The following is a 26,304-nucleotide window of genomic DNA, read 5'->3' as shown; positions in this document are numbered from 1 at the left end:
TTCAGGTAGCAATGGGTTCAATAGGGAATAGCCAGGTTGTGTGCAAGGGGCGAGGGGAGAGGAAGGTGCAGTGGGTCCCCATAATTTGACCAAATACACTAATTTGATAAATAAGGGAAGGAGAGTTCCCCCTGGTTCAGTTAGGTCAAACTTCTTTACTGCCTGCTGTTAACATGTGGCTTAGGAATAAAATTGTCTCCAGCATAGTCAATGCTTTTCCTCACTAATTGCTGTGCCTTTACCACTCAGAAAGCTTCTGTATTCCTTTCCTGCCCTTACTACTCCTTCATATTCCTCTGAAATATTTCCCATTGTGTTTTTTCTATCATTGTCCTCGGGTGGCTTTGCATGCACACGTTGTCCTTTTCCCTGCCCTCTCCATGCTGCTCTTACCTCCTCATTGCCTGGGTTGGAACAAGGTGTTGGATCCAGAAGTGCCACTAGAAATGGAAAATGTGGGGTTGGCTAATGTAGATGTAATGAGGGGGAAGCATGCTTGCCTCCGGAGAGTTCTCTCCTTAAATTTGTGTGGCAAATAAAGCATTTTGTATTGCACACAGAGGACATGACCCATGTGATGTCTTTAATGGTGCTGGAAAGAAAAATCCTCTTGAGCCTTTTGCCACTTGCGGTGCAGGAGCTTGGGGGTTTCTCATATAACTCTTGATTGGCTTTGACTGTGTCTGTCATAGGATATATACTTCCCTCAAACTCACATAAACGTTCCTTTTAGAAATTGTTATGCTTTAGTGATTGACGAAGTTGAGAGACTCTCATGGCCCCATGTGGTCTGAGAAAATATGGGGGTTTTGAGGGTGTTTCCTTTCTGAGCTCTTTCTTACCTGAAGGCAGAAACCTTGTTAAAATGCATTAAGACACGGTTGTATTAATCTTCCTTGTTGGTGATATTTGGAGAGACGTGGAGTTTTGTGCTTTAAATAACCAAATGGCTAACTAAACAAGGAAGCTGCCGTCCATTGAAGTGATGGGTGAGTCAAACGGTAGTCTGCATGATGGGCTGACCTGTTCTTTCATGTCTTCTGTGGAGTATTTTGCATTGGGCTCTTCAGAAATTTTCTGGCATTACTCAATATGCTTTTTTTCCCCACTTCCTGCTTCTACCCCAGTGTTTGATAGGTTAGCACTAGCTCTCAAGGTTACATAGGCAAGACATATATATACGTGCATGTACGCGTGCACATGAATTCACACATAGGTGGAGATAACAAACGCCATCTAAAAGCAGCAGGCATCGCTGCCAGTGGAACAATCATCGTTCACTGTGAGGACACACCTGGAGAAGGTAGGACCTCAAACGCCAAGTGCTATGTAGAGGGATTCGATGCTGGCATTCAGCAGTTGCCTGTGGCTAGCTCAGACTTGGGATCTTCCAGGGGTTTCAAAGGAGTATAACTCTGTCATCTTGTCAGGGTGCTGAGTTGAAGTTGAACTCTAGGATCAGATGGGCGCCTTAGTTGTATGACGCTGCTGGCAGTGCTGAATGCACAGCTGCTGCTGTACGTTTCTCTGGAAGTCGAAGAGAAAGGCAAAAAGTTCCTATCAGCAAACATGAGAAGAATGGGTAGGGTGTAAAGCAAGTAGATGAGCCGCACCAGCTGCTCACGTCACAGCTCCAAAGCCAAGCCACATTTTGCGCACCCTTGTTCCCTCAGTTCTGCTGTTTAGGGGCGGTTTAGCTGATACATGATCATAAAGTATTCTGCAGAGATCAAAAGTTTCACCTGAATTAAATGGGAGTTGTGGGCAGTCAGAATCTCTAACGATGAGGATGGTAACGAATAGGATATTGTAACTTTAAGCACTAAAGGACAGATCTTGATGGGATTTTCATATTTGTACTGATTTCAATGTGTCATGGTTAATTTACACAGCAAATAATATGTATTTTAAGTTCTCAATCAGCGTCTTTAAAAGCGAATATTTGGTCAGAGAGCTATTGTTTGAAGTTCTGAAAGCCATCCAGGCATATTTGCTACTTTTTGTTAACATCAGTGGCAGGCTCTGGAGCAGGTTCACTGCTCAGCCTCGAAAATCTCAGCACCAGAAGGTGTTTATCAACTTTTGGGACAATAGTCTAAGCACTGGGAATTCAGAGCAAGGTCCTCCACTTGTCTGTATGCTGATTCATTTTTTGAGAAAACACAGTTCAATGCTTCTTCCCAGGATATTTTTATTTGCTAAAAAGCCCATAGGAAGAATGGGAGTCAGCTTTAAGTTTGTATTTCTGAAATACACCACTATGTTTAATCAAAGACTTGAGGTTGTACCTGCAAGTGCTCTTTTTATACTGTGTGTTTAGAGACTAATAAAGATTAACAAAGCCTAATACAGTTACAGTTTCGTTTTGACTAATGACTACTAATTTCTGTGGCTAATGTTCTGCTGTATTACGAGAACAGCTGTAAAAGATGGCCCTGCATTGTTTGCTCTGCTCACCCTAAAATTTATTTTGCATGCAGACATTTGTTCTGTTCCACACAATCAGGAGCAGCTTCTCAGCCCAGATAGATTGTCTTCATTAAATCAGATTGTCTTCATTAAATGAGAGTAAGGGGCTCTCAGAGAATTCTTTCATGGTCCAGTTACTTTTAGTAAAAGTGAAGGATTTTCTGTGAATTCTTCAGATTCTCGTTTTAAGACTTAGGGACAAGGTATTTAAGATGTGAGAAAGATCAGGAGAAATCATAGGATGCTAATGTTGTGGAAAGCCTTACATCAGATGGCAAACATACTAACAAGGGGAACGCGCAAAGAGCAGAGAATCAAATCCATCCAACCTACTGGTTCACAGCTTCCATCTAAAGCTTTTAACCTCTGTCTGCTGCACTTGGCTGCTTTCCCTTAGAAATTTTAGAAGGAAGAGAGCTGCACACGCTCTGCTCCACCTTTGCCGGAAGACACGGTGGGGCATTCCCATTCAGTCTGGTTTGGTAACATTGCCGAGTGGAGTACAAGTGATTTCCAGGTATACCTTGGCTAGCCGTATACAACTGTATCTGTTACCTGCTCATACATGTGACTGCGGCCAGACAGCAGGCAGAAGAAGGTCAAAATACGAGGTGCGACACCTTGTAGCTGCCTAATGAGTGACTGTTCCTGACACATAAAATGCTTCATTGCATCTTTTGTTCAGAGATTTCCAGGTAGTTTGGAAAAGTGTTTAAAACAATGCACCTACAGGCAGGTTCAGCTGGGAGGTTTTCAAAACATATAAAGTTGCTGCATCATTGACTCTCAACACACACTGATACAGTTGGGACTGCTGACTGAGTTTCTTGAAAATAAGGCTCCATATTCAGGTGATTTAAACCTCCATTTTTGAAAGCATTGGGTTTTTTTTCATTCTCTCTCTCAGTTTCAAGGCCTGTGTATAAAGTTTAGTTCTTTTTCAAATAAATGCCAGAATGAGGTGAGAACTGGTGAAGGGTTACAGTAATTTTATGAGGCATAAATGCTCTGCACACCCAAAAAGCAAGTCTCAAGTATTTCCTCTTCAGTGTAGCTCAAAGTGTGCCAGTTGCTCACCAGTGTTTTTCCTGGGGAGCAGCAAAATGAGAAATTCTTCTTCATACATATTTTGTCTATCTGTATAAAGTGCAGCCAGTCACCAGGCGGTTTTCTTCCTCATGTTTTTCCTCTTAAATCTATCTCTCTGTTTGTTGCTCATGTTGTTGTAACTGTGAAAGTCAATGGCTGTGAAAGGCAAGGTTTGGAGGGAGAGACAGTATTTTTCATCTGCGAAAAAAAAAGCAGGCAAGTTGTTAGGCACTTAAATCCTTTTTCAAGTCTGAAATGTTTACTGTAGAAGAGAAAATGGAATTTTTGTTGCCAGGGTTATATTTTGAAGATTTTCCCCTTGGTTGCCCTTGAGGATCAAGCCTTGTGGATCATTTGTAGGGTGGTTTTATAACAAATGAGGGCTCTGTGTGGGAAGGACGATGCAATCTGTGGTTGTTTGGTTTTTCACAGGAAACACCAGTGACCTTCAACTTCGATGGGAGGAACAATCAACTGGTTCCTAACTGAGACCAGTTTCCTAGGGTGCCTGGGGCAGTGATTTTGAGTCTCAGAAAGCATCCTCTGCAGGAAAGCCTTCCAAATACTGTATCATTATGGCATGTGAACCATTTATTGAACTTTGTAGCCCAATCCATTTTTCAGTCCATACTGTAATGAGAAGGCTGTGATTATGATCACCTTCTTACCACTCAGGGGTGTGATTTGCCTGCTGAGATTTTAATCATGATTTCTCCCAGGAACCCGCCACTTGCAGCAGAAGGTGATCACAGGATCACTGAATAGTTTGGGTTGGAAGGGACCTTAAAGCTCATCTGGTTCCAACCCCCCTGCCATGGGGAGGGACACCTTCCACCTTCCCCTACACCAGGTTGCTCAAAACCCTTGAGAATCATAGAATCTTAGAATGATTTGGGTTGAAAAGTTCCTTGAATGCTTAGCATAGCTGCTACTATTAAAAAAGGGCTATGAAATCACTCTTTGCTGCTTTCAGCGGGGGGATGAGAAACATCTGTCTTGAATGTTACAAGAAAGAAAAATTACCTCAGCATGTGATTTCATGTGTGAATCTGTGGTAATCAGCAAGATGGAATGTGATCTCTTGGGAGAGATTGTATCATTCTCCAAAATGAGGCAAAAAGGGCAAAATAATCATTGCAGGGGTGTGAGTAATGGCTTTGTAACAGCTAATGTATTCCATTTTTCTGTTAGCCTTTGGTTTATGTGTTATTTTTCTTTCTTTTAGGGAAGGGGAAATAACCATATGCCAGAATGTGACTGAATAAAAAACTGTCATTCATGTTGCAGCGGGTTATGAAAATGTCCTGAAAAGCCTAAAATAGTCCAGAGAGACTGAGAATAACTGTGTGTATGGCTTCAAATCCCCATTAAAAGTCAATGGGGTCACTCATTTTGGTTTCAGTCAGACCTGCAGTGAACGTAAAGCCCTGAAAACACACTGATAGGTGCTAGATTAGGATTGGATGGGTCCCCACTTCTCTAGGGAGTGCCACCCCCCTGCCCCTCTCTGCTGGCTAAAGAGAAAACTTTAAAAGCCATGTTTAAATTGACTTTTTACACTAATTAGCAGGAATTCTTCTGGGGAAGACGCATCTCATCCCAAGAAACCAGGAGTTTCCAGCCGGACTGTGCAGGGTGAGATCCCTGCAGAATCCTCAGTGTAAAAGAATTATCAAGGTGTTACGGTGGATGTCACCATGCCTTTTCTGCTGTGCTTGAAAAGAAAGAAGTCACCTGGGCCTTTAGGCAGGAGTATCTTTCAGAAACACCCCCCCCTCGCCCAGCAGAACTACCAGGCCTTGCTGGACATGTGCTTGAAGAGCAATCGCCTGTTCACAGACGACACCTTCCCTGCTCACATCAGCTCTATTGGAACTGGAGCACTGCTGAAGAAGCTGCCTCGAAATTTACAGTGGAAGAGGCCACATGTAAGTGACTTTCAGTGAGTACTGCAGTGTAAGAGGATGATTACAGCTGATGGCCAGGAAATAGTTTTAACATTGATCACACTATTCTTAGACTTTGATTTAGGTGTGCTTTAATGCCTCTAGAGATCACATGTATCAGCTGTCATTTTGGAAGCTGGGCTATGCAGAGTTTCATAATTGCCTTTGAAGCATTTATTGCCCAAAATCATAACCAGTCTCATTCTGTTTATACCCAGTAATGCTCAGAGCAGGCAGGGAGAACAGGCAGAGGGAGCAGGGGGAGCTGGTGTCCTTGGAGCTTACAGCTCCACCGTGATTCCATGATGACAGTTCTCATGATGATGATCCCTCTCCAGAAAATTCAAGATTTTGTGGAAAATCTAGAAAATGTCTGAGTTTCTAGACAGCTCTTAGCCTTTGAGCCCTCTCCCATGGACCACATACCCTTGTGATGCTGGAGGCTGCTACTTTCACAGGCAGCAGCAGATGCCTTATCCTCTTGCTCGGCTGTTTTTTTCCTGCTTAACTGTTTAGTCTGTTCTACTTAGAACAGTCTTTTCCCAGCTTTCAAGGTTTGGCTTGTACTGATACAGTAACTGACCATTAGTCAGTAAGTTTTTAGTTCTGGGATCTGTTTTCTCCTGTGCCCATATTTCCAAGGCCTTTGCTGATATCCTGTGCTTAAACTGTACCTCAAAACAAGAGACACCTGGTTGTATGGGCTGGTCACAGAGCACGTTCTCATGACAAATGGATAGATATCAAGACTAGGAGGCCAGGGCAGAGGCCTGGCACAGTTAGATAAGGCCTGCTACTAGCAATGGCAGTTCTGTTCTTACTGAGCCACTGAGTAACTTACTGACAATCAGAACTTCCTGAAAGCAATGTATAGATTTATCTGAGCATTTCAGTACTGCTGAGTCCTCATGTTACCATGTCTCTAAGGGAATTCAGCCAGGTAATAGCAGATAGCATGTCCTAGCTAAGTTATTTTCTAGCTGCGAAAGTCATGAAAATCACCAGGAAAGTAAAGGCACCTTTGCAAAGTGAGCAGGAGAGTTTGGGAATAGAAGCCCTGGTTCTCAGAGTTTCATATGTAGTTCAGTCTCACAGATGGTTTGTGTTAAGCCAGAGTCTGCATGCAGAGGAAGAGTGCAGTCCTCAGGGGCCTGAGCTGGGTTGTGCTGAGCACTGTAGCTGAGGCAGCTATATCAGCATAGAGGTATTTGGGAAGGAAAGGTGAACATGAGTCCTGGCCTCTACAAAGCCCTTCAGGTGTAGATACCATCCCAGAGAGATTGGAATGGACTTGAAACCTCCCCTGTCTCTCAGTCCACCATTCTGCTGCTCTAAACTGCCTTGTGAAGAAGGCTGCCATTTGCTCTGAATGCCCAAACATAGCTCAGCAAAGGCTTTTTGAGGGTGGATGCTGTGCATCCTTCAGTCCCTGTGCTGCAGAAGAAACGCTGAGATTCTGCCATTCAGCCTGCAGGCTTGTAGCTTGCTGCCTCTATGACTGATGGCCTGCAAACTGAACACCCAAATTCACCAGGGATGGGGGTTGGTGTCTGATTACTGTAACTGCCTTCTGAGGCTTTGCTGTTTCTCTGCTACTGCCTGAAGGGGAAGCCAACAGTGTGAAAATCAGATTGAGCAATTTGTGGGTCACTCGAGTGAAACGTGAGTTTGACACTTGGGTTATTAATTTAACCCCAGAGGCATTTGTGAGAGGAAAAAAAATAACAACATTATTTCTCTCTGAACAATTATTCACGGACCTACTCTTGTCACAGCAACAGGAACTTCTGTAGGAGCCATCAGTTAGCCTAAAGCTCGATTGTCAATAAAATTGTGGAGGCATCAGCCAGGCTACCTGAAAGTTTGAACAGTTATGCTCTGCCATTGTAGCCTCTTTTGGCTGAAACTTGTCAGCAGTTAGGGGGGAGCGGGGTTGACAGATCTGGAGGGTTGTCTTCTCAATGCATCTGCACACCAGTGACTTACATTGAAGACCAAATTCAGTGTAGACCAAGCACAAATGTGTGCCCAGGCTTGTGTTAGGTTAGCCAGAGCACATGATAACGCTAGAGTTATACCTGAACCAGAACAATGTCTTCTGGGACAAAGGGACCCTCAGTATTTAGAAAGCTTTGAACAGGCAGAAGGAATGTTTTCTGTCACATACCTATGAGGTTTTTCCATCCTAGGCTAGGAACTCACTGGATTTCCCATTTTATGAGATTGCAGCTCTGCACACAGAAAGTCCTTGACTTCAGGCTAAACCAACTTATGTTACTGACTTGACTCTCTCATTTTTTTTTGGTTATGTGCTTTCCAGGCTTTGCATAGAAGTCCAGTATTTTATGCTGCAAACAGAAAGCAACTTGATCTCTGCCAAGGACTGGTGGGTAAGGAAGCTCTTGTATATAAATATCTAAGAATTTTTGTACAAGATAACATTTTGCCTGGAATTTTGACTGTATAAAACTTGGCACAGAAACAGAAGGTGTGCCTATCCTTCTCTCTTCACTTGGCATGGTGTGGATGAAACAATCGTTAAGCTGGGATAGCCTCAGTAAAAAACCTGTCAGACTTCAGGGTGAGATTTGAGGCATGAGGGATGTCTCCACAAGCTGAAATCACCACTCTCTCTGCATGCTGATACTGCAATAGGAAGTGATCCTGTGCTCTTACTGGTCTGGAATGTTGCTGCTTGACTATTGAACAGAGACCTCAGAAGCAGGCAAATCTGAAACTTTCACTATCTTTGTACTGAAGGCTCAGCGTGATTGTGTTCTCTTCCCAGCTTTGCAGTAAGGAAAATAAATGTTATGCCCATGTTAACTGAAATGAAAGGATATATTGTCATCTGCAAAACAGGCAGGGCAGGACTAAATGAATTTTGAAGTGCTTAAGCCCTTAAGCACAAAGTCTGATAAGTACAGTCTTGCATGTGAGATCCACTGGAAATTATTTTTCACTTCTGAAAAGTTAATGTTTTCAAGGAAAAATGGATTTTTTTTAATAGTGTGCCTTTATAGAGAACAGAAAAAAGCCAGCCCAAACACACAATGTCCATAAAACCCCAGAATATTTCCACTAACAGCTATTTCTTGTTAGATTTCTTATTTAACCAAAGAGTATCCGAATGAAAAGATCATAAGGGAACAATTACAAACCGTAGTTTGGTTAAGTAAAGCACACATCTGGATCATCTCATTTCTGGGTATGATTTGTTATGATTGTATGGACAGTTGTTATAACTGTAAAGACATCAGCACACCAGCTCTTCTGCAGGATCTTGGTGGTGTTCCTGAACTTGGCTGACAACACTCGCTTTTCAGCCAACTGCATGTGTCCGTTTCTCTTGGCGCAGAGAACTGCTGGTTCCTGGCGGCCCTGCAAGCCCTGACGTTCCACCAGGACATCTTTGCTGCAGTCGTGCCACAAAACCAGAGCTTTGAGAGGAAATATGCTGGCATTTTCCACTTCCGGGTACGTCTGCTCCCCCAGAGCACAGGTCTTCACAAATCCTCTGTCATGTTTTGTGTCACATCCTTAGATAATTTGTACGCTGTTTCCCTTCACCAGGGGCAAGTGGCTAGAGGCTATCCCAGCCTGGAGAGTAGCCCATCACCCTTCCCACAAAGCAGTGCAGTGCATCAGCTACAAGCCACTTGGAGGATGTAACTCCGCTTGGCCTTTCTCTCCAGCTGTGCCCTACCCATATTTTAATCCAGACAAAAGTCTTCTTCCATAGTGGCAACAATTGGCAGGACTTGAGCACATCTGCTCCAACCTTCTACCACTTTGCCCAGCTCTTGATACAACTCTGCTACCCTGCAGTTAAGAATTCCTTCCCCAGAAACCCAACTGTGCCTCATTTCCCTGCTTAATCCTTTTACACCTGATGATATTTTCTCCTCTGGCAGGGTGGGGCTGAGGAGCTGGCTCTCTGGGTGAGTCAGTCCATCCTGCTGACCCAAAGCAGCTTGTCCTATGCCCGTAGCTAAGCTATCTTGCCTTTCCTGTTGTTTCAAGGGGAGGTCCCTTCCAAGGGAAACATCAGCTCATTCCTTTCCCCTTCCTTTCCCCTGACAGTTCTGGCACTTTGGTGAATGGGTTGACGTGGTGGTTGATGATCGCCTGCCGGTGAATGAGGCGGGGGAGCTGATCTTTGTTTCCTCAGTCTATAAGAACGTGTTCTGGGGAGCCCTTCTGGAGAAGGCATATGCTAAGTAAGTGACTCATTCCAAGTTATGCAAATAGTCTCTCTAAAATATGTTGGTTGGTGCCTACACAGTTTGTTCTTGTTTATAACTGCATCTCCTAGGCCTTGCCATGTTTGGAGTGTAGTAAGTGGTTCTTATCTTTTTGTTGTTATGCAGTAAAAGCTACCGCTGTAGTAGCTGTTATCAATTCAGGCCCTTGAATATAAATCCAAGGATTTAGGAATAGATGTGAAACAGACCTATTGTGGGGGGGTTGTCCTCTGAGTGCTATCACTATTTGGAGTGTATTGGCTAGGCTGAAGCCTTCCTTGTAAAAACTGCAGAGGAACGAAGGCCACAGATAAGGATTTTCAAAGGTGAATGATTTCTGTTGCCTCCTTTGATGTATTATGAGCTTGAGAAACCTCCAAGGAGTTTCACTTTGAGGGTCTGCTGAAGCATTGTACTTCAGTTTTGGTAGAAATCCCCCAAAGCTGAGGCATTTAACAAGCTCCATAGCACAGTGAGAATACTGGCTTCTCTCCAAAGTGTTCTGTCTAGAGTGGTTTATCAGGACTAAGAAGCAAGCAACGAGGCATAACTGATGGAGTTTGTTAATATTGGGCTGAAATAATTTCTACAGAGCAGGGAAAAATCCTAGTTAACATTGAGAGAAAGATCACAGCAAAGGCAAGGAAGTTGAGATATTTTCATTTGGTGTTAGAGCAAAAAGACCAGAAAAGGTTGCACTGCAGTGGTAAAGAAAGTCAGATGGAAACTGAGCTCTCAAGTCAGTATGCCTCTCAAGGCACTGTATCTTAGATATAGATATATGGTGATAAATTCAGGCAACATTTGCTAAGGCAGAGTTATCAAAAAAGTAGTGATGGGCATGTTCTCACTATTGTGCAGTGCGGAATGTCAGTGAGAGGCCTTTTAGGCTATGGCTGATCTTGAGGACAATTTGCTAGATCCCCCTCTTCCTAAATTCCAAAGATTCCCCTTAAATTAAACATGACTTACAGCCTTCCTTTTGTTTTTGCAAACCTTTATTGTATGTTTTCATTGGCACACTGTTCTCTACTTACCATGTGTGACTATAATCCCAAGAATATATTAATGTCTTTTTTTGCTAGACTCTATGGCTCCTATGAAGATCTGCAGATTGGGCAAGTTTCAGAAGCCTTGGTGGATTTTACAGGTGGTGTTAATATAAGGATCAAGCTCGCAGCAGCTCCTCCTGATTTGTGGGATATCCTGACCAGAGCAACCTACAGCAGATCTCTCATGGGCTGTCAGACACATTTAGGGGTGAGACTTGAAGTGACATCAGATGGCTTTGCAGCCAAAGCCCTTTCCAGACCTGTTTTGCTCTGCTCAGCTGATCACTGTGACTCAAAAAGTATCAAAGCTGCTGCACAGGACTTTCTATAGAAGCCACATTCTTAAACTTCGCTCATGGATTGATTCCCTGCTGCTCTCAGCTCCCTGTTGTTATGCTTAGGGACCAGTTTATCCATCAAAGAACCTCTATTACACATTGTTCTTCTTCCCATTTTTGTTAAATAAATCTTCTGTTTTTACAGGTGGTGCAGTGAGGCACAGAGAGTCATGGAATAAGCTTATAGCGAAGATAGGAGTGTAGTTCAGGACATAAATTAAAATCTTGGCTTCCAAGATTTAGATTAGATATTAGGAAAAAAATTCACAATGAGGGTGCTGAGGCGCCAGAGAAGCTGTGGCTGCCCCATCCCTGGCAGTGTTCAAGCCAGGTTGGACACAGGGGCTTGGAGCAACCTGCTCTAGTGGCAGGTGGTTAGAACTAGATAGTCTTTAAAGTCCCTTCTAACCCAAACTGTTCTAAGATTCTACTGTTCTGAAAATCAGAACCTAACATCCACCTAACATCCTGGACTTTTTAAAAGCGAGATGGTCTCTAGCCAAAGATCCATAATTTAGGAAGAGACCTTCCAATCAGCTTTATAAATTCAAACATACTGCAAAATACAGCTGTTACGAGCTTAGACTTAATCTTTTCTTTCCAATTCAAACCATTCTTCATTTGCTTTGAGAGTCATTGCTTACACAGGTGCAGGTCTCTGGTATTAGTATGAGCCTGCTGTGTAAGCAGGGATAAAATAAAAGGTTTATTTTCCTTCTGTTTCTCTTCCTTGTATACAGACAACAAAGGTCCTGAAGAATGGGCTTGTTGCTGGTCATGCCTACACAGTAACTGGTATTAGAAAGGTAAGACTAGCCCTAATGTCCTGGGTCCAGGTTTGTTTGGATGTCAGCAATTTTTATTGCAGTCATAGGTTCAACCTTTAGGTTGCCATAGGAAATCTATAGTATTTCTTCCCCCAGTGCTCTTCTCTTACTCAAAGGCTAAAAGAGACTGTGTGCTTTGTAAGGGTTCACTTTCAAGTGTGTCCATTTTAGTATTGTGACCTTAATGTAAAAGACAATGGTTCTATATCAGCATATCTATAAGTGTGGGAATGATTCATAGGGCTCTGCTGAGAGCATCACCTACAAATGCATCTTAGATGTTAAGGATGAAAGAACTGGCCTTTGGGGATAGTGGGAAGATGTGCTGAAAGCTACTTGGGGTAAAAAGCCTTCCTCTGAAGCCAGAGGAGAGACCATAGAGAAGTAGAGATAATGGAATACAAGGGCCAAAACATGAAAAACTGCAGATGGAAACGTGAGTCAAGGCTAAAGTAAAGGAACTGAACTGGGCTTCAGTGCAGAGACTGCAGGTGGACCCCACTAATCCGCAGGAGTATCATTGGAAGTCCCCTAAAGATATTTGTCTAGAGGTAAGGGGCAGTAAAATAATATATCCCAAAAACAGTGTTACTGTTTTCTGCAGGTGACCTGTCAATATGGACCAGAAAACCTAGTGAGACTGAGAAATCCATGGGGAAAAATTGAATGGAAAGGAGACTGGAGTGACAGGTGAGTTTAAAAAAGGGAAGGTCTGATGCTGAGTGGGAGGAAAGGTTTCTTGAAGGAAAGATGCTGCCATCTTCAGGCATGAATTAGTGCTGAGAGCAGCATTAAGGTAACAGTTGCTTGCACAGACCCTCTGGTGTCAAAGCAGTGACTCGATAGATTTGTATTTCTCCAGCACATAGAGCTCACATAGTTGGGCTCACTTCACACATGCAGCTTCGACAAGCTCAGTTCTGCTTTTCCATTCAGTGAATACCAGAGGAAACATAATATGAACATCAGACGCTGACCACATTGCTGTGATCTGGCTGGCATGCAGTGACAGATTGCTATGCAGGAGGCTTTAAACAAACAGCATGTTTCAGGGCATGGGAGGGACCATGCAAAGTCCTCCACAGGCTGCGAAGTGTTGGAGTTGAGTGGCTTTGAAGGAGTCCTCCATCCTGGCTGTATGGGGAAACACAAGTATGAGATCAGAGGAAGCAACTAGTGGGGCGAATGAGCCCTTATATTTGCATCTGCCTGAAGTTTTTGGTTGAGATCCATGAAAGATAGTGGTTTGTATTCTAGACCACGGGCAACTGTAAACTTGGGTCCTATTCCTCTTTGAAGTGGAGCATGTTCCTTTCTTCCAAGCTTCACTTCGTTCCCTGTTTGCTGAGGCTTGGAGGTAGGGGAGGAAAGAAGAGCACAGGGAGGTGTTGGGAATGTGAGTGATTCTCACCTTGTCTGCAGAGCAGTAACTTCTCTGATGCGTGTCTGTCACGTAATGACAACATACCAGCTGTTCCTGTTAAAGAGCATAATGAGCAACATACTGTAGGCCTGCCTTTTAAACGACTCTCAGCTGCCTCTTGTGCTGTCCTAGTCATTCATTCATTATGCCAAACACTCTTCCTATTATGTCTCCTTTGACAGAAAATTAACCAACAAAACAGAGCGAGATTTTTATGGTTTAAGTACTTGGAAGCTGTGTGTGCAAGTGAATGGACTGGCTGATGGAAATGCAGTATTTTTGGCTACTGCTGGAGAAAACTGGAGTCATTTAGCTACATCTCATGGGACCCAGAGTGCTTGTGGAGCATCTCCTGTGGCTGAAGGCATAGGGGGCCTATGTTTAGTGGGGGGTAAATGTGGAGATATGTGGGGACAGGAATTTGGCTTCTTTTTCTGGAGGAAAGCTATGTACTCTGCCTTGAATTTGAGGCTACTTTTGGATAGTCACCTTATGGTTTTGCCCTCAGCTCTTACAAATGGGAGCTGCTGAGCCCGAAGGAGAAGATTTTGCTGCGGAAGAAGAAGGAGGATGGAGAATTCTGGTAATGGCACAGTCTCACTCCTCCCCTCTTTGCCAGTAGCTCTGGGGCTGCATCTGGAGATGAAACAGCCCACTGCCACTTAGGTCAAGGCATATGTGATCTGCTTTATGACAACCCATGCTTGCTTTCTTGCTGTCCTCCTCTACCTGACAATGTGAGAAACAGTAGCTGTGCTGACACAAGAAGACATTCACTGTTCTTCAGTGGCAGGAGGGAGGGAGAAGCAGGACACTGCCAGGTCTCCCAGAGCTGTTGGAGACAGCTTTCAGGAGCTTTTGTCCTGCCTTTATTTGAAGATAGCTTTGGGAAGCTCTTGCTTGGTTTGTTCCTGATTTCTCCATAGCTTCTGCCACGAGGTGGCAATGTTGTCAGCCGTGTCGTTTCACTGCGCTCTCTTTGGTGGCAATATTATTTTAATCTCTTTGCTGCTATCCTTTGCTGAAATTTTAGTCGTGCATTTACTACTCATAGCTGCTGCTGATGGAGCAGACGCTCTTTTCTTTACTGCCTAATAAACTATGAGCATTACCATATGTAACACAAAATGGTGCAGCTTCGAAGTTGCCTGCTCCCTTTCTTTTTCTTTTTATAAGCCATATGGACTAAACTAAACTGCTGACAAGATGTTTCTTGGCACTCTTTTCCCAGGATGTCTCTGCAAGATTTTAAGATTCATTTCGTAGATCTGATGATCTGTAAGTTAACTCCAGACCTGATGAGCAAGGAAGATGGGAAGAAGTGGATGTACTCCCTGAAGAGGGGGAGATGGGTTAAAGGAAGTACAGCAGGAGGAAGTCTGGGATTCTGTAACGGTGAGGGGTGCTCTTTTGGATGTCTTTGGGGTAATGTTACTTTGTTGACCCAGTTACCAGCACTTTATACCTATTAACATAAAACTGACAATAGAAACATGGTCTTCCTGCCTCACCCTCCACACAAGCATCAGAAATAAGCAGCTGATGGACTTTGCAGCTTCTGTGATAGCAGAAGCTGGTCATTACTTGCTAATGTAGGGCAGTAGGCTGGTCGTGGCATGAAATGAGCTGCAGGATCCTAGCATCAACTGCCAGCACTGAGCTGCTTTGTATCGTTAAACTTCTCTGTTAAAATTTGCATCCTTAGCACCTCCAGGGAGTGGTATTTGAAGTGGATGGGAAATGCAGAGGCTCAGCCCTCCTGGAAGCAGAGCAGGTGGGGTCTGAAGTCAGCTAGCCCATACACGGGAGGTGATAGAAGAATAGTGATATATTTATAAACAAAATGAACTCTTAGTTGCATGTGAGCAGAGGTGTAGTTCCTTGGCCTTCCTCCTGTCTTACATAGTGGTTGCACTGTTGAATGTATAAACTGCACCTGAAGATCAAGCCCCTGTGGGCTCTGGAGGTCCAGACAGCCTGTGACCTATTCGGTCTGATGTCAGGCATCCTGTGGGAAGCTGGCAATCAATTTTGCAATGGAAAATGACATCAAAATGTTTTTCCCATTTTGCTTAGGCACCTTTTGGATGAACCCTCAATATTGGCTGAATGTTTTACCAGTTGAAGACAGTAAGAAAAGCCTGGGTTCCTGCAATGTGGTTATATCCCTGATGCAGAAACACAGCAGCAAACACCGGAACCGAGCTCCCCACCTCTTCATTGGATTTTCACTCTACAAGGTGTGAAGAATTGCTTTGCCTTTCTTGCTTTCACCACATAGGAAAAATTCCAGCCCCTGTAAATTATACAGCTTTGCAGACCAACAGTTTTGTTATGTGCAGGGTGGTCTCTGTTCTTTTCTCCTTGCCTGTGCCCAGTCTCCTCACACGTCAGGGCTAGGCTCTTACAGGCTCTGTGCCCCACTTGCTACCTCTCTGGCATGCTGTTTGTCAGCCTGCAGAGCAGTGAGAAGTGCCTGTTGCTTCAGAGCACACTGGGCTTTATTTTGCCCTTTCTGAGAGCATGTGCAAAAGCTGGGAGAGGGTGCCAGAAGTCCCCTCGCTTTGGGCCAGGGTGCTGCTCTCTAGTTATTTCCAGCCTTGTGTTTGAGAAGTGTTCCTAGTATGGCATGGCAGCTGCTCATGTGTGAATGCTGCTACTTACCTGTGTATCCAGGGGTAAGTGGATGCTGGAAATGTGAGTTTCCCTCTGCCTTGACTCTGCTTATCTGGGTGCCTTGCAGAGCCGCTATTCTCCCTTGAAGAGAGCCACAGCTCTTGTTGCTGCAGTGAGTTTGTGCAGTTATGGAGAGATGGCTGTAGGGAAGGGTTTTTAGGTTGAGGGGCTGAGGTTTCTGAAGGCAAAAACCACAACTGGATATACATAGCTGCTTTCCCAGCAATGGCATGGCTATGTTGTGTGAGACACAGAGGTCCCTGTCTGACAGATGCTATTTCTTTTCTTCCTGCAGGTGGACTTACAGGTGAGTCCCTTGACACCACTGCTGGCTGTTTGCGGTGGGACCTGGGCTGGTGCAGCTGTTATGACAGCATTGAAGGTGGCGTGTTTGCCTTTGTTCCTTGGCTGACATCTAGAAACAGTGTATTTATGTTCAGTGAGGAACCACAGTAAGTCACCATTAATGCAGAGCTATCCACTGACTCCTGAAAAGCAGCCATATCAGGAGGGCTCAGTGGCCTTAAAAGGGGACATTAGTAGTTCAGCTTCTGCACTGGGTTGTCAAAGGTATTAGAAGTGGCATCAGTGTTTACCTGATCAGCACTTTGTCCATGCTGCACTTATGGGATGGTTCCCCATTTCTTGACTGTGTCTAAGCTGGACTCACTGCAGCCCTCTGGGAAGCCAGAGCTACTTTTCTGCTGCCTCCCAGTCTTGGGATGAGGTGGGAACAGAGCCCATGTCCCATGTAAGTCAGGGGTCTCCTGGGGAGCTCAGGTTCCTTCTTGGCTGGGGATGCTCTGGAGCTGATGCTATTGGTGTTTTCATCTCCCTCAGACCAGCTGTATTTCTAGCATTTTCTTTAGCCAGGAGCCTTTGAGACCTGAAGAAGGGCCCTGGAACTTAAACCCTGATGTAAGTCCCAATTTTGGTCCTGACTTCAGGGTGCAATTTAAAACAAGGAAAGATTTAGCTCTTGTTGTCTTGAAAGGGCATACCTTCCACTCTGTTACTACTCAGAACACCTCTTATATGAGAGTCCCTTTGAATTCAGGGTGGCAAGTAACTTGTTTGGGTGTATGGTCAGTACAGTCGTGTTCCCACTTACTGTATTTGCAGCATGGTAACAATGAGGTAAGATGCCACTCCTTCCTGACTTAAATATTTTGGGTGCTATCAGGGTTACAAGTGAGTTAAACTTCCTGGCAGAGGAGTTCTGAGTGTGACTCTAGCACACTGCTGTGCCACACCTGAGGGGGAATGGTGTCAGCCAAGACTTCAATTTCAGGTTTGTAGCAGTTGCCAAGATCAATACAGAGAGATAGCAAGCTGAGAGCATAGAAGATATTGGAACTACAGTCAACAAAGTATTGACTGGAATATAACAACTTTGAATTTAACATAAGGGGCATGAGGAGGAGTAACCCTGAACTCTTCAGAAGAAAGATTGTTCTATTAGTAAAAAAAATACTGGCAAAGGAAGTGGAACAGCATCTCCACTATGAGGCTGTAGAGTAAAATGGCTAAATGTTTTGAGGAAGAGCCAAGTCAGAAGGGCACAGTGGCTTTAGCTAGCAGGATTATTTATTTGGCTTGTGTACTGGGCACTCGGTGGCATTAAAAATGAGTTCAGTGTTGCCTACATTAACGCTTTATCCATCCTCCTATTGCAGAAAAGTGCCTGCAGAACAAAACATCTGTTAAGAGCCAAGAGTGCCAGGCAGATCAAGGACACATGCATGGAGTCAGGGCTAGGGATGGTCCTGCAGTATGCTCACATCACAGGTGTTCTGAAAAATCCTCTGCTGCCAGATCCCTAGTGTAAAGGGCAAGCTGGGGAAAAAGTGCATGGTACCTATGGGGTAGGAGGGATGTTCTGGTTAGTGAAGAGCAATCTCTAGAGCAGTTCCTGCCTGCAGTCATTTCTGCAAGCATGGAAATCACTTTTGCAGTAGCCACTCTGACAGGAGCCACTTCTCCTCCCCAATCCTTGCTGCTGTTCCTTGCAAGTACTATTATATTGTTGATAAGGTTGCAGGAAGTCCCATTTTTTGTCATATTAGCATTGGCATGGGTTGTGCATAGTGAGAATCACCATGTCCTGGAAGGAGATTGGGTCCTTTGGGCCCTGTTACCTGCTTGTGCTGGAAAAATATCCAGGGTGTGAAGGCAGGCTGTCTATGCCATGCCTGTGAACTCCCCACCTGCCTTTTGTCCATTTGTCCAGCTGCTGTAGAACACATTTCTTCTCTGTTTCTTCCCTTAACAGTACCAGGAAAGCAACAGAAAGCTGCTCCCAGCATTCTTCACCCAGCATCAGCCTGTGAACAAGCACCAGGTCTTCCTTGATGAGCGGGAGGTGACTCATGACTTCCAGCTGGAGCCTTGTGTCTATGTGATTGTCCCATCCACCCTGGAGCCTCAGCAGGAGGCTGAATTCATCCTGCGGGTCTTCTCCAGGAAGCATGTTCTTCGGTGAGATGCTGCTGCCCCTCTGCCAGCACCTAATTCTCTGGGATGGTGGGATGATCTGGTCTTTCTAGTCTCATGGGGGCAACATAAAGACTTTACTCTGCAAAAAAGCAACACAATCTCTTTTGGAGAGGCTGCTTGTGGGTTTCATCTACCTTAGGATTCTCAATGGCTGAAACACTGCTTTTGGCCTTATCCTTTCAAGTAGTGTTGAGCTAGACCCACAGAAAAGATTGTTGCAGCATGCTTATGTTTGAGTCTGTGGAGAAGGTTTTTAATCCACCATCAGTTTACCAGGAGACCCTGCTGGCAGTGCTAGGGTGATTGCTTGTGCCAAAATAGTGCTTTGGAGACTTCAAATGCCAGCAGGCCTTGGGGAGCTGTATGGACATGAAAGCTTCCCTTGCTGCAGCTGTAACACTAGGAAAAAATGTATGCTGCAGCAGCAGGTTGGGGCCCCATCTGGAGACGGGGATGCCACCTGTGATGAGGCAAACATGCAACTCTGGGGTATCTCCTTAACACGTCTGCTTTTTTGCATCTCCAGGGAAATGGGTGGCAACACCAGTTTCACCCTGTCTAAGGTGAGTATGAGAGGAGGGGGAGGTCTGTGCTTTGGTCTTCAGTTCAGAATGTTGGGTTTTTCCTGTTGCTGTGCCCTATGGAGATGCTGAGTGAGAATGGGAGTTCTTGTGTTGCAGCACTTCTGAAAACACAGCTTGGGTTTACAGGCAGAGTCCCCTGGACCCTGTGCACTGATACAGTCAAATATGGGGGACGGGCAAATTTTTCAACACCTTAGTTGTCTTTTTGCAAACTCCTTTTTGTGACACCATCTTATTTGCTCCTCTATCCTCCTGTATAAAGGAGAACAGAGACCTTTCTCTTTCTTCTTGGCATGGAGTGAGCCCCATCCTTTGTTGTTGAACAGCTTGGGGGAAAGGAAATATTTCTCCCCACCTAGTGTTACCTGAGTGTTTATTTCCTAAACCAGCATTTCTATGGGGTGGGGAGCTATCTTAGCAGTGATGTAGCATTGATTGCAGTGGTGGAGAGAAGGTGGAAGGGCAGAAGATGAGAGTGCAGTTCTGGGAAATCATCTTTAGAGACTGTCTTTGGCAATATTATTCTTCCTTGACTCAATGATATTTTTAATTTATTTTTTTATATATCTTAAAGGAAATTGTAGATAGGTACGAAGGCAAGATTTGGGAGGATTTCTTCACAAAATATTTTGAACAGGTAAGTGTGTACATGAGCTGCCAGAGTAAACTCCTCCAGAGCTATTATATAGCTCTGTGAAAGTAAAAGGACATGGATGTTCAAGGGAGGTCTGGATGTGGAAGTGTGGGGATCAAAGGGGCTACATGAGGTTGGGCTGTGTGTGCAGTGACTGTGGAGCTTAGCAGTATGTTAGCATTGAGACAAGCATACTTCTCTCCACAACTGAGTGCAAATGCTTGGAACTTAATGCCACAGAACATTGTGGATGTGATGACAGTATCAACAGGCTGAAAGGGTATTAGCAAACTGATGGCAGTGGTTCCATAAACAGATACTAAAGGACTAGGCTGGGATGTACCCTCTAAGATCCCTTTTCCAACAGGTATGGGTGCCAGGAAAACAGGAGAATGAACTGCAGGAGCTGGCCAGGCTCACATGCTCTTCCTAAACATTAATTCTTATTGCCTGTATTGGGGATAAAGTGGTGGGCTGTGGGGATCCATCCTGTCCTTTAGGGTGTTCTTAGACTCACTGGGGGAAGTCTCCTATTAGGGAAATATTGGCCCTTGTCTCATACATGCTTCAGCACAGTTTGATGGCAGCTAACTTGCTTTGAGAGGTGAAGTAGGTGTCTGGTGTCCCATCACCTCCCTTTTTCACTAACTTTCATAGAAAAATATGATCTTTATTGTGGAAGATTCTTTTTAATGACCTCTCTGGCCTGATTTGGGATGAAGTTGACCTTCAGGAATCCCAGTAACTATGGCAAGTGTTTCACCTTTCAGAAAAGGTTTATTTAGCAACATACTCTGTATTTGGCAAACATAATTTCATCAAAACACATTTGCCCTTTAGATAGCAATATTTTGACTATTTAAATGTTTAGCAATATTTAGCTGTTTCTAAAAACAAGCAATGCTTTTAGTTTTTGCCACTTGTTTAAGATGTTGAGAACAGTGTGGCTTTCAGATGTGCTAGAAATTGTCACATATGGTGAAATGCTGTTCATTTGCTTCAGGAGGTCCAAGTACACACAGAAGCAAGCAGTACTGCCATTTCTTAATGCGTTACCTTGGCATGCCTCAATGATCTGAAAATGGGCTTTTAGTTTGGAAGAGTGACATTTAAAAAAACATCCTCTAAAGAAATGTCACAGTTTCTAAGACAACCTGTAAACTTCAGTATAACAAGGAGGAGAGGAAGTTTCTGCTTTGGAAAAGTTTGGGGAGGAAGTGTTCCAAACTTTCCATCTTTTTTTTTGTTTGTAAATGATAAAAGGGAAATATTTGAAGCAGGTCTCTTGACAGTGTGCTTGATGGGACCGATGGCACCAGGGCTGAAAGGTTAACAGCCTGGATCCTCACTCAGCATAAATCTGCACTACCGTATTGATCTGTGCAGAGCCTTGAGAACTTAGCCCAGAGCAGACTGCAGCCCTTGCAGGCTGAGAATCTTGTCATATTCAAAAGGAGTCTTTTCTATTGATCTTCACAGTGGCTGAAGTGGGGCCAGAAAAACAGAGGATGAAGATGGGACATGCTGGGAAAACAAAAGATGGAGAAAAGTAATACTTGATAAAAAAAAAAAAAATTTAAAATTCTCTTCTGTATCACAGAATCCTGAAATAAATGCTGTTCAGCTCCAGAGGATCCTGAATAATGTATCTTGGAGAAGTAAGTGCTGAAAAATAATGTTTCTGTGAAATAAACCCTCTTGGAGCAAAGCCTCAGCTACTGTATCTGTTTCTCAAATTCTGGAAAGAGAAACTGGCTTCAGTCTGACTGAACTGACTCTTCTGATGCCGTGTTTGGTTTCCAGAGAGAAAGGATTTGCTGGGGTGTGAATCAACGTGGTAGAAATTTTATAAGCAAAGCTAATCTAGTTTGAATTTCAACAACTGAAAGAATGAGGGGGAAGAGCAAGTGTAGATGTTGTGTGTGGATGATGACTCTGAATTTGACCTCCAAGCCCAGCTTGACCTCAGTCTTGATTCTGAAACTATCATATTTTGCCCTGTGTCACTGCCACAGTCTTGGCAGCGTTACCACTACAAGTTGTAGAAAGTTAGCCTGGTCTGTAGGCAGTTACGCAGTAGAAGGGGGACTTGTCTGTACCTTGTGCCTGGTTCGTGCCTGCTATTCTTACTTACTCTTCCCTACTATGCATGCAGAGGGGGCTGTTCCTTGCTCTGTTTTTGTTTGGGACACAGGATGGAGGTGCAGGTGGCCTGTGTAACTTGTGAGAACCAGGTGAGCCCTGAGGTTGTCTCGCGAGGCCTGTGGCATCCACTATACCAGTGGCAGCCTAGAGCATTCCATAAACTCGTAATTTGGTCCCTGGTTATAAATAACACTACCTGGCAACAGCAAGGTATTGCAGAGGCTGTTTTCTCTGAACAGTGATAACAAAGTTACAAATGTAATGATGAATCCAATTTTCTTTCCCAGTTTCTTCACTGATAATAACCAATGTGCAACAGAAAATACACCATCCAGCTCTTAAAGGCAACAAAGAAGAAAACCACAAGACTGATGTGATGCCTTTTCCACTTAAGCTGAATTTGACATTGCTCCCCTTTCTACAAGGTGGACAAGGATAGCTCTTCTGTCTTTGCAAAGGGACCCACCAGGCACTGTCTTATCTGTGAGAAGACTCTGTTAAACAGAGTGTCTTCATTTTTCATAAGTGATCAATATGAAGGCATTAATTTAAAAACCTTACAGTACTTGATTCATCCTTACTAAACAGGGCTATTACAAGATTAAAACATCTTCGCTTTCTGCAGAGAAGGGGTTGGTGAGTTATGGTTCTGCCCCTTGCTCAGTGGAAGTCTACAGACGATCTATAATCATGATTTGCAGGGAGATTAGAGTTTATTTCTGTTACTCTTCATGTAACTTATGTATGAACTGGGAATGCTAAGCTTTGGTGCAGCATCATGTTTTCAGTGATGCCTGTACTTTTAATTATATTAACAAAGCTGGCAGGGTGTCTGTGAAAGAGAGATGGAGATGATTAGCACAAGGGTTTCAATCTGCAGTGCTGCTCCCCAAAGTTCTTCAGGTCAAGTGACTTTGCTCAAGGTCATGCAGTAAATTCTGTTTGGGATTACAGCTTCAGATGTCCTTTCCCTTCCATTTTCTCTAATAGCTGGAGATAGTGCACCATATTTCATTCTGTATTACATGCCTGCAGGGAGCTCATATTGGATTTTCTGCGACTAGTAGAATCCATCCTGTAGCCTCATATTTTTATCATCATAAATGATACGTCTTCTCAAGTGGGTGTAAAGTTTCACAAAGGCTTTGGGGCCTGAGCCCTCTCAAGTGAGGGGGAATTTTGTCAGAGTCCATTTTTCTGAGAGATGTTCAATGACTCTTCAAAACAATTTGTATTTCTTCTTTCTCTCCAGATTTCCAGAGTTTTCACCTGAGTTTCAGTCTGGATGCCTGCCAGGGTATCTTGGCGCTCCTGGATGTATCCTTGGCATGAGTGATGTTTCTCTGGAGCATTATTTATTAGGGCAGACTGGGTGTTACTGTGATTTCTTTACCACCAGGACACAGCCCTGCTTACTGAACTTCTCACCCTCCATAATAACAGTTCAGCTGTAACAGAATGGAATTGGTTTGGGAAAGGTTGATTCGTGCTGCCTCTGAAACCAGCAGCCAGTATCTGAAGGGGGCCTACAAGGATGCTGGAGAGAGACTCTTCCTCAGGGACTGTAGCAATAGGACAAGGGGTAACGGGTTCAAACTTAAACAGGGGAAGTTCAGGTTGGATATAAGGAAGAAGCTCTTTACTGTGAGGGTGCTGAGGCACTGGAATGGGTTGCCCAAAGAAGTTGAGAATGCTCCATCCCTGGCAGTGTTCAAGGCCAGGTTGGACAGAGTCTTGGGTGACGTGGTCTAGGGTGAGGTGTCCCTGCCCATGGTAGGGGGTTGGAACTGGATGATCTTAAGGTCCTTTCCAACCCAAACTCTTCTGTGATTCTATGACTTTAGTGGGGGGATGATCAAGCCTATAGATAGGCCTTATGGGTTAAGAAATCATTATCCTCATATTCTAATTGTGTGAATATTAGAGTGGCTATGAAGTTTTGGTTTGTTTGGGGTTTTTTATGTAATGGATGTTCTCTGACATTCAATTGGGATGTTCTGACCTTAATTCTCCCACAAAGCTGAACACCTCTGGCACGCTGAGTATCCAGGAATTCAGAGTCCTGTGGAAAAGGCTGCTTTTCTATTTGGTATAACAATTTCTGTGACCCCTTTCAGTATCCCCTGCTCACAGTCCCTTTGGAGTCATCTGTTGTTTTTGGGGGGGGTTGTTTTGTTTAAAAATATTCCCCCCACCAGGAAGTCTTCCAGAAAAGAAACACTAGCAGATCAGGAAAGCTTGACCTTGTGGAACTGCATGCAGCTGTACAGGAGACAGGTGAGTCCACAGCACATCTTGGTAAGTCTCATCCTCTTCCTCAGAAAGGCTGGAAAAAGCCCAGGGCTGGGAAACACCATGAGAATTGTAGGAAGAGCCCAGGAGGAGGGGAAAACACCATAGGCTGCATGGTTTTAGCCATCTCTGCTTCCCTCTTTAGCTGGGTAAATGCATCTGAAACTTACTTTGCTGTGGGATAGGCTACTTAATCTTTGCCCCAGTGTGGTCTCATACGGATAGTTCTCTGAAACAGAAGCATCTGTCTATTTTAGACCCAGTTTTTAAATCCCTTCCTGTTCATTACTAATTTAATTTTAAAGGACTGTGTGGGGTTGTGTGGATATGTGCAGGAGGCCAGATCTAGCTCATGTTAAATTGCTACCTCTGCTGAAGTTGACAGCCCAGGGATTGAACCTGGCAGTGTGGGGCTTGCAGAGACGTAATGCTGGTGCCTCACTTCACTAGCATAATGTCTGAAGCTTGATCTAGAAACGGAGGGCAATACATATGGATCCAAATACTGGACTGAGCTCTGTTGCTCTTGCTGGGCTTTGAGTTAGGGCTGATGCTCAGTCTTGTGGCTTCATTGCATGTTTGCAGCTTAGATATCACTCCTCTTTTTGGTGAGTGGTTCACCCAGTTCATCTGAGCCAGTGCAAACAGTGGGAAACCCAGGGAGACTTCTGGTAAAGCACACTAAAATCCCAGGCCATGAATAGAAAATACTGCTATTCATTGCAAATGCTGCTTGACGTTGGGACTGATGCTTTCTTATGAGCTTCCTCTGTATTTTCTTTTTCATCTCTTTTCCTATCCTTTTGTGGAGTATCGCTCTTAAACGCAGCTGCTGTTATTCTCTCATACCTCTTGAGCAAAGGATGCCTGTGTGTATTTTACTCCAACTCTGGCCATCTGTGAAGGGATCAGATCTGAACCCTTTCAAGTTTGGAGGAGATGTAATCTCCATGTAGTGGCCTGGTTTGGGCTGGCTGGTATTTGATTATCTTAGGGGAGGTCTGAAAAAAGAAGCTGTTAGAGGAGGGCTGAAGACCCCTCAGTTGTGCATGCTTACAGCTGTGTGTATACCCATAGCTGTGCACATTCATAGAATCATAGAGTGGTTTGGGCTGGAAGGGACCTTAAAGATCATCATTCAGCTGTGTACAGCTGGGAAATGCTATCTCATTCTGTTCTCTCTCCCCTCCCTCCCCTTTTTGTTTTGTCTCCCTTTTATGAAGGTATTTCCCTCAGCAATGAAGTCTGTAATCTGATGGCAATCAGATATGGTGACCCTCACTTAAAGATCAGCTTTGAGAGCTTTGTGTGCTTCATGCTTCGAGTGGAGATCATGGGAGGTGAGGTTGGCGCTACATGGCTGGCCAGGCAAGCCAGGCTGCCCAGCTAAGCCCTGGCTCTTCTGGCACTGCTCCAGCTGGCAGTGGCATGGTCAAAATAAGGACCGGGTTTCTGAACAGACTGAAAACAATCAATTTAAAGCAAGGGACAGACATAGAGAAAATCAAGCACTCTCTCTTTACCTTTCCACCAGTCACTTTCTACAGAAAGCGAGGCTGTACATATCAAAGTGATTTAGTTCCCTGCACGTTTGCACCAGCCTTCTGTAAGAGGAGGTAGGCAAATTACAGATGGAGACTCCTCATTCTCCAGGAAGAATAGAGCCTTGGAGTATACCTGCGGTAGGACTGCAGTTATGATGAGACAGCTGTTACTCAGTCTGTGAGCTCATGTTGTAGACACTTTGTACATGTCTCAGCACTGTAGTGGGTGAGGTTTGGGCCACATGCTTTTCAAGGTCTAACAGCTGAATGGACAGACAGTAACATGCCTGACTTTATTCAGCTGCTCATTGTGTCCCAGCCCTCAGGGTTGTTCCAGTGAGAGACCAGAGAAGCTCACATACACTCCTGAATAGCCTTTGAACTCTGCCTTTGAGGCTTTTCCTGAGACAGAGAGTCTTGGCTGGTGTTGATCTGTTGGATATCAAGTTAATGCTTCTCATTTATTTCTTTTGCAGAGGCCTTTCGTAACTTAACACAAGATGGCAGAGGGATTTACCTTCAGGAATCCGAGGTAAAGCCTGTTC

At 44.2% G+C, this 26,304-nt stretch overlaps 1 protein-coding gene across 8 annotated transcripts in view; it reads left to right on the top strand.

Moving 5' to 3' along the window:
• Positions 1–1,203: 1,203 nt before the first annotated feature.
• CAPN14 (calpain 14) overlaps positions 1,204–26,304 on the top strand; it is a 38,777-nt gene continuing 13,676 nt past the window's right edge. For 2 of the 8 annotated variants that reach the window (XM_030498966.1, XM_030498967.1), the window contains exons 1-21: positions 1,208–1,303; positions 5,129–5,486; positions 7,825–7,894; positions 8,863–8,981; positions 9,588–9,724; positions 10,834–11,008; positions 11,879–11,944; positions 12,570–12,655; positions 13,897–13,971; positions 14,620–14,783; positions 15,465–15,628; positions 16,360–16,371; positions 18,337–18,542; positions 19,087–19,123; positions 19,719–19,781; positions 21,379–21,436; positions 23,176–23,240; positions 23,944–24,012; positions 24,122–24,200; positions 25,439–25,555; positions 26,236–26,291. In XM_030498966.1, the coding sequence (XP_030354826.1) occupies positions 5,256–5,486; positions 7,825–7,894; positions 8,863–8,981; positions 9,588–9,724; positions 10,834–11,008; positions 11,879–11,944; positions 12,570–12,655; positions 13,897–13,971; positions 14,620–14,783; positions 15,465–15,628; positions 16,360–16,371; positions 18,337–18,542; positions 19,087–19,123; positions 19,719–19,781; positions 21,379–21,436; positions 23,176–23,240; positions 23,944–24,012; positions 24,122–24,200; positions 25,439–25,555; positions 26,236–26,291 (2,049 nt within the window). In that variant the 5' untranslated portion in view covers positions 1,208–1,303; positions 5,129–5,255. Of the gene's footprint in view, positions 1,304–5,128; positions 5,487–7,824; positions 7,895–8,862; positions 8,982–9,587; positions 9,725–10,833; positions 11,009–11,878; positions 11,945–12,569; positions 12,656–13,896; positions 13,972–14,619; positions 14,784–15,464; positions 15,629–16,359; positions 16,372–18,336; positions 18,543–19,086; positions 19,124–19,718; positions 19,782–21,378; positions 22,560–23,175; positions 23,241–23,943; positions 24,013–24,121; positions 24,201–25,438; positions 25,556–26,235; positions 26,292–26,304 lie in introns of those variants that run through there. The other 6 variants (XR_003993402.1, XM_030498968.1, XM_030498969.1 and 3 more) reach the window with 5 other exon arrangements.

Source organism: Strigops habroptila, chromosome 10 (assembly GCF_004027225.2).
Source record: "Strigops habroptila isolate Jane chromosome 10, bStrHab1.2.pri, whole genome shotgun sequence".
In the NCBI taxonomy this organism is placed as follows: domain Eukaryota; kingdom Metazoa; phylum Chordata; class Aves; order Psittaciformes; family Psittacidae; genus Strigops; species Strigops habroptila.
The sequence above is the reverse complement of the archived record's forward strand: the minus strand, read 5'-3'. Positions and strand labels throughout refer to the sequence as shown.